The following is a 7,535-nucleotide window of genomic DNA, read 5'->3' as shown; positions in this document are numbered from 1 at the left end:
CAAATGACAAATGTATAAAAAAAAAAAGGGCATCACGGGTTTAATTGTAAGCGGCGCGGCTGAAGTGAAGAGCAATCATTATTTTCTCTTCCCCCCCCCCCCACCAGAAGGTGTCTCTGCCGAGCCGATCGAATCGTCCCGCTAGCTACTGAACTAACGTTAGCGTACGAGTGCGAGAAGGACGACGCTAAATTAGCGAAGATACCGAACGTCACAACGCGGAAATCCTTGCAGTACGAATCCCCCCCCCCCCCCCCCGCATTTTCAGAGTCCTTTCATAAGGGGAAGAAAAAATGAAAAGACAAATAGAAAAACGATTGAGCAAGAAAGAGAAACCGAAGAATTGGCTTCGGGGGAAAAAAAAAAGACGTAGGAGACAATCTGCCGTCCTGAAGCCCTTCGAACCTTCGACCTCGACTGGCAAACAGGACAACGTGTCAGCAATATCAAGTTGAGATTTAGTTTAGTTGAAGGGATGCAATCTATACGATGGAGAAAAAAAAATATTTGGGTATATGCAATTTCTTATGAATAAAGCTAGCAAAGAGCTGATAGGTCTTTTTACTGACTAGTATAGTAGATGTACTGCGTTTTGTACGAACCTTTTCCTACAATCATGTGTCGGGAATCTGAGTGGAAGCTGGTTGTGTTGCACTGGGACGCCGTCGTTTGTCATCTTTTGACGTTTTTATTATTTTTTTTTTAAACCGACTCTCGGCAGCCACGACGGACGTGTAGTAGGTCAAACTTTTATTGGTGGCCGATGGTGACTGGATGGAGCTACAGGGTCAAAGGTCGCCTCATCCACCGTTGTATATTGCACTCGTCCTGTACAAAAAAAAAAAACAAACAAAAAAAAAAAACGTCTTTCCGGTCACCCTGCAGTTCTCCAGACACGTCAGCAGAGGGCGTCAAAGACCGAGCAGCACTTTTATTTCTCCCCCTCTTATTTTTTTTTTGGAAGATATTTGATTGTTAGTGAAAAGACGAATGAAAACAAGAGCCAGCTGTGGTGGTGGTGGTGGTGGTGGTGGTGCCATGTCTGTGTGCTGCTGAGTTGTTAGCGAGTGTCTGACCCCCAATCGGCCTTACGAAGACGTCGAGAAAAGAAGAAAAAAAAAAAAAAAAAAAAAAAAAAAAGCACCAGTGGAGTATGTTTTTTATCTGAACACCGTCGATCATGCATGCACTTTATTGGAGTATTTCAAAGTATTATCACACGTGGTCAACAGAGCAAAAAGTATACAGCCAGTTTGTGTAAAACTGAGACTTAAAAACGAGACTTTGTGTGCCGAAAAGATTGTATCGTCTTTGACTCTGGAACGGGGGCGGGGGAGGAGAACCTCTGGAACCCGGAGACCTCCCGACTTCGCAGGGAATGTAGTGCCAGAGCTGTGTCGGTTCCGAGCGGAGGAGCCCGTGGAACCCTGGAGGTTCCTGGCTGGAGGTCTAGCTGGATTTTCCCTGAGCAGAAGATTGTTTTTTTTTTTTGTTGCTTTTTTTGGGGTTTGTTCAGGATTTGTTTCGCCAGGCGTCCGGTTGGTTGACGGCTACATGGTGGCTAAAGGTGAAGCTAGTTCACCGTTGAGCAGAGGAGGTTCCTGCGCTCGGAGGGAGTTTTTTTTTGAACGCGGCTCCGCGACGCCTCCGAGTTCCGTCGTACTTTTTACGCCGCCGCCAGTCTGACGCCGCCGCCTCGCGGCAGGACGCTGCAGACGGCGGCGTACTGTTTTTATATTCAACGAGAAAGGAAGTGGGAGTTAAAGCACAATTCTGCCACCGACAGACGGCTAATAGACTAGATATTGTACGAGCAGATGTAAAAAACAAAGTAGAGCTGTAACTATTTACATAAAAGAGTCTCCACACTTAACGCGCTGACGTGCTAGAAATGCAAAAGAAATCCACGAATATGTGAAACGTTTATTATCATTTATGGAAAGGTTTCCTTTCAGCGGCGCACCAACAATAACGACAATGGTGAACAGCGGATTTTTTTGTTTTATACGACGCTCATTTTCTCTCCTTTGCCCCCCCCCCACCCCCCCTTTTTTTCTTTGTTACTCGCAGACGTTGAGGACGTTTTTTTTTTTACACATGGCATGAGGTTCTGTTGGTATTTCTGCTGTACGTTCAAAGTCACGAGTTGCTTCGTAATACTTTCATTTTGACTTGTGAAGTTTGTACAATTTTTAATCATGCTGGTGTTAGCATCTCTTGCTCTGAAATAAATCTTGTGTTGCGACACGGCTCACGACTGGTTTGTTGTCAACGACGCGACCTCTCCAGTGACGGTGGAATAGAAAGGCAGGTTCCGTAACAAGGGTGGCAAAGGTCAACTCGGGTTCAGAACGACCGTGGGCGGACCACCGGATTCTCATCACGTCGACGTTTTTGTGACGTGTTTTGAGGAATTATACAGAATTAAAAAAAAAAAAAAAAAGGATTTCATGTGGTCAGTCGTGTTTATATTATTATTACTGATTCATTCATGTTTCATGACAGCAGGGGGTGTCGTTGTCTCTGCTGACAAGCAACGCTGCTTGGCAACGTACACAGAAATACTTCCGGAAAATAATAAAACACTTTGCAATTAAAAAATAAAATACTACAACAACAACAACAACAACAACAAAGCAAAAAATCTGATTGTAAAATCAAAAATATTAAACATGCAAGTCTGACACTGTTATCGCTTGGCACGAATGAACCCGCTGACTGTCTTTGTTGTATTTCCGGGTCATAGACACGCCTCTTCCGGTATGCGTAGGGGAGCGTGCGATCGGCACATAAACAACCGGAACCATCGCTCGGCGGCTGCACTCGTCTGTCCAGCGGTCGGTTCTCGCATGTTCTGTTAACCCCGTCGGCTCGGCTCGGCTCGGCTCGACTCGGCCCGGCCCGGTCCGGTCCGGTCGCCATGGTGAAGTGCGTCGTCTCCGGCTGCCCGAACCGCCTGGGCAGCGACGCTCGGGGCTTCACCCGGCCACGGAAAAGGTTCTACAAGTTTCCCAAAGACCCCGTCCGAGTCAAGGTACCGACCTCCGGCAGACCGAACCGAGCGGAGGAGGGTCCGGTTCGGTTCGATTGCGTGCTGGGCCTCTGTTAGCCGCTCCTTGCGATAGCTAGCCTGATGCTAACGGCGGAGTTTTAGCGGCGAAATTTCGATCGATTTCATCCCAAATTAGTTGCTTCTCAATATTAAGTTGAGAATTTGTTCATTTGTGACACGATTTGTTGTTGTTGTCGTTGTTAATGCTGAACTCGGCAACGTGTTTACAGCGTTAATCCGCTTTGACGGTCACTTTTCCTCGACCTGGCTGAGAATTCAGTAATGAGGCTTCGAAGCCACAATGAGCTGTGACTTTTATTGTCCTGCTGCTGACAGGAAGCTGGAGCTCAGAAAGCTAATTCCAAAAAAAAAACTAATGCTGCATTTTAAAGAAACAGTGAACGAGTCCAGAGCAGGAATATTGACCAGCGCCTGGGTTTAAATGGTCCGATAGTGAGATGCCTGTAGAGCAGATGGCCACTGGGTGGCGCTCTCACACGGGTCCTTGTTGCTCAGGTGTGGCTGGCGGCGCTGCGGGAGACGGACAAGCAGGACCCGACGGAGCAGCACCTGATCTGTGAGGACCACTTCCTGCCCGAGGACATCACCAAGAATGGCGTCCACAGCGACTCCATTCCCATCATGCCGCCCTGCCTGGAGGGAGCCTGGGGGGCGGAGTCAGAGGAGGAAGAGGAGGAGGAGCGCTGTTCCACTGATGAAGAAGAAAATGATGAGGAGGATGATGACGATGATGATGATGATGGAGGAGGAGGCGGCTGCAAGGCTGGAGAACTTCCTGTGACTGAACCACCACAGCAGGTCAGAGCTTCTTCTTCTTCTTCTTCTTCATTTTCTCCTTCTTCTCCTCCTTCTTCTCCTCCTTCATCTTCTTCTTCTTCTTCTTCTTCTCGTTCTTCGTCTCCTCGTTCTTCGTCTTCTTCTTCTTCTCCTTCTTCTCGTTGTGGAATTGTGTTGTCAGGTTTTCTTCTTTCACCTGCAGCAGCTCCAGGAAGCAGCGGTGGAGACGGTCAAGAGGGTGGAGACGGTCAAGAGGGTGGAGACGGTCAAGACGGTGGAGTCGGTGGAGACGGTCAAGAGGGTGGAGACGGTCAAGACGGTGGAGTCGGTCAAGACGGTCAAGACGGAGGAGACGACGGCAGAGCCGCCCAGGTTTGGAGGCTCCTCCCTGTTTTCCCAACTGTCTGCTTCCTTTCAACCACGTGACGCTGCTGCTCTGTGTGTCAGTGACGACCAGACCAGCGGCCTCCACACTGGACCGGACCGCAGTGATCCAGGTTCGGGTGGGTGGTCCTCCTCGTCTCACCTTCGGGGGCACTTCCTGTTGGAGAATGTCCACTTCCTCTTGGAGAGTCTCAACTTCCTGTCGGAGAATCCTCACTTCCTGTTGTGTGTGTTGCAGCTTCCCTTCCCTCCAGCATCAGCGAGCAGACGCTGTGCGTCCTGGAGAAGCTGCTGGCGGCGCCGGGCGGCCGGCTGGACGTGCGGACGCTGGAGCGCCACCTGGTGGACGTCATCAGCATCATGGAGGGCCTCTGCCTCATCCAGAGGAAGACGGCCGGCCACATCCAGTGGATGTGAGAGGAACTGCGGCGAGCGCGAGAGGCCTCAGGTGGTGTTGGGCGGTGGTTGATGTGTCTCTGTGTGGCCTCCAGAGGGCGCTGTGAGCTGTCCACCCTGCTGACCAGGAGCCGGCAGAGCCGGGAGATGGAGAGGATGCGGCTGGTGGAGGAGACGCTGGACGGACTCATCAAGCTGTGCGCCAGGCAGCTGTTCGACACCACCGACCACCCGGACAACGCTGCATATCCTTCCAGCAGGGGGCGGGGCCGGTGGGAGGAGTCAGGGGTGGTGGAGTCAGTGGGAGGAGTCAGGGGTGGTGGTGTCAGTGGGAGGAGTCAGGGGTGGTGGTGTCAGTGGGAGGAGTCAAGGGTGGTGGAGTCAGTGGGAGGAGTCAGGGGGCGGGCCAGTGGGAGGTCTGAGGATCCTTAACCGGCGCCACGCTGGCCTACGTGACGCACGCCGACGTGAGCCGCCTGCCGGGCCTCCAGGACCAGACCCTGATGGTGGTCCGGGCGCCGGAGGAGACCCGGCTGGAGATCCCTCCCCCTACAGAGGTGGGTGGTGGGGGGGGCAGAGCCCTGGGGCAGAGTGGGCGGGGCTCAACACTCACGCTCTGGTGTTTGCAGGAGAGCATCAAGGTCCACCTGAAGGGCGGGAAGGGCCCGATCACAGTGGTGGCCTGCGAGGTGGGCGGAGCCGAGGGCGGAGCCTGCTTCGTGTCGCTGGAGGAGAGCCGAGTGAGGGCGGCGCCGCTGCAGCAGCCTGGTAACCACGACGACCATCGGCACCAGCCTGGTCCCAGAGGGACACGCTGACCTTTGACCTCTCGTTTCGACCGTTGACAGCCACCTGCTGACCACCAGGGAGACCAGCAGCGAGACTGACGGAGGAAGTGGAAACCAGCACCAGGTCCAGACTGGGACCTTTCTCCTCCACTGGAACAAACTTTTGTCGGTGTTTTATGAAAAACATTTTTTGTGTTGTGGTCCTGAAGAGGACGAACCTGGACCAAGAGGTCAGCTGGAGGTCGAGTAGAGGTCAAGCGGAAGTCAGCCGGAGGCCTCGTCTTTGTCGTCCTGCTGCTCTTTCATTCTTTTTTTCCCCCCTCTCATACAGTTTATATTTGTTTAAAAAAAGAAAAAAAACGTGAAATAACTATAAAAAAAATAAATGAGTGAAATTGTGTTGTGAATGTGTGGATTCACTGTCAGCTGAGGAGAGGAAGAGGAGGCAGCTGAGGAGAGGAGGAGGAGGCAGCTGAGGAGAGGAAGAGGAGGCAGCTGAGGAGAGGAAGAGGAGGCAGCTTGCAGGGAGGCTGGAAGGTGTCCCAGGTTTGGATCTCGACAAACCAAACCCCGCCTCCCCGGTAACCACACGGGACGGTCTGGCCTTCGGCGTATTTCCTGGTTGCGTCACCGCCAACCCAGGAAGTGACGTTTTCATAGCATCAAGCTAACCACTGGTTCGCCATCTAACCATGGTTGAAACGCAACTCGGTGTCATCGAAGAAGTCCTTGCAATTGATGAAGACTGAGAAAAGCTCAGGAATGGTCTGCATTAATGGACTTAACTGCACTTTCGGATTGAGGTCCTCTCACTGTGATATGGTTTATTGTTTTGTTATTTTTTTGTTGTCTTTTTTCGTTTGTTTCGTCGTTTTGTTTTCAAAGCCGACCCAGCGTTGGCAACCTAATATTACAACAACGCGCCTTAAATCTTTGCGTGTGTCGGGCCGTGCTTCAGTAAGTCAGCACTGCGTACAAGGGACGTTTAAAACGCATAAATAAATAAAACAAGACGAGAGAGAGAGAGAGAGAGAGAGAAGGAAGGAAAGACTTGACTCAGTCACTCCAACAAGAGGTGGGTCCATCCATCACCACTTCAGTCAGCATCCACGTCACATCTTGATGAGTGAGGTCCCTCCGCGTGCCTTGGAAACACTCAAACGTATTGACGCTCTGCACAACGACTGCGAGAGACGCCGCCGGGTTCTGAACGCAGCAGAACCTCCGCAGCCAGCAGCCAGGACGAAACACCGCCGAGCACACTGACTCATTAAACTGAACCGAGTCATTCACACACGTTCCACAAGACACCTGCAGCCAGGTGCGTGCACACACACACACAGAGTGAAGGAGCTGAAGGTGTGAGGGTTCTGACCGTGCACGGTTCTTCTTGCTGACGGTCCAGTAGAAGATCCGATACATCGACTCCCGAGCCGTGTGTGTGTGTGTGTGTGTGTGTGTGTGTTAATCCACTCATGAAGTTGTACCACCTGACTGTTACCGCTACAATCACAACACGTCATCCGTTCAAAGTTGTGGTCGTTGATTCTTCTTCTTCTTCTGACATTTCTCAACCGACCATCAGGTGTTCACGTGTGCCGGGAGCGCCGCCACGAGGTCCTATCAATAACTGCATGTAGATGAGATGAAGATGATGTTGGTAACGCGCGACAGCGGCGTCGACGTTTCGGAGAGAAAACTGTTGGATTCCGGAATTGCGCCACTAGATGGCAGCAAATGACCGCATTATAACTTTAACAAGCGGACGAATCACCTTCCGTGAGGTTCTGTCCCTGTAGTAGAACCTCAGAACAGTCCCGAATAATAATGATAATAATAAGAATAATAAGAATAATAATAATAATGATAATGATAATGATAAATGTATTTATTGATTATGCTAAAAACAAAAAAACATTGTACCACCCACTTTGAACCATCATCATCATCATCATCATCATCATCATCACCATCATCATCATCATCATCATCATCATCACCATCATCATCATCATCATCAGCAGCTCCTGCAGCTTCTGTCATGTGACTGCTGCTGGTTCGATACAGAAACTTTCAGGATTAAAGTTGAAATCTGTCTTCTTCTTCTTCTTTGTTGT

The 7,535-nt window shown here is 50.7% G+C and overlaps 1 protein-coding gene across 2 annotated transcripts; it reads left to right on the top strand.

The window, feature by feature from the left end:
- The first annotated feature begins 2,752 nt into the window (after nt 1-2,752).
- e2f6 (E2F transcription factor 6) lies at nt 2,753-5,816 on the top strand. 2 transcript variants are annotated; one of them, XM_076015914.1, is made up of 8 exons: nt 2,753-3,034; nt 3,569-3,871; nt 4,056-4,353; nt 4,473-4,647; nt 4,726-4,875; nt 5,073-5,187; nt 5,260-5,398; nt 5,479-5,816. In XM_076015914.1, exons 1-8 carry the CDS (start codon nt 2,921-2,923, stop codon nt 5,487-5,489), a joined length of 1,305 nt encoding a protein of 434 aa, XP_075872029.1. In that variant the 5' UTR covers nt 2,753-2,920; the 3' UTR covers nt 5,490-5,816. The 2 variants fall into 2 exon arrangements, with proteins under 2 accessions (XP_075872029.1, XP_075872028.1); XM_076015913.1 differs by having other exon boundaries at nt 4,053-4,353.
- Nucleotides 5,817-7,535: the final 1,719 nt, after the last annotated feature.

This window comes from Nelusetta ayraudi, unplaced genomic scaffold (assembly GCF_046127955.1).
Source record: "Nelusetta ayraudi isolate G7.1 ecotype Tasmania unplaced genomic scaffold, CSIRO-AGI_Nayr_v1 ptg000203l, whole genome shotgun sequence".
NCBI lineage: Eukaryota > Metazoa > Chordata > Actinopteri > Tetraodontiformes > Monacanthidae > Nelusetta > Nelusetta ayraudi.
The sequence above is the reverse complement of the archived record's forward strand: the minus strand, read 5'-3'. Positions and strand labels throughout refer to the sequence as shown.

Coding starts and splice junctions, on each gene's coding strand:
- e2f6 (XM_076015913.1), top strand. CDS start 2,921: ATGGTGAAGTGCGTCGTCTCCGGCTGCCCGAACCGCCTGGGCAGCGAC. Junction 3,035..3,568: donor AAGACCCCGTCCGAGTCAAG/GTACCGACCTCC, acceptor CTTGTTGCTCAG/GTGTGGCTGGCGGCGCTGCG. Junction 5,188..5,259: donor AGATCCCTCCCCCTACAGAG/GTGGGTGGTGGG, acceptor TGGTGTTTGCAG/GAGAGCATCAAGGTCCACCT.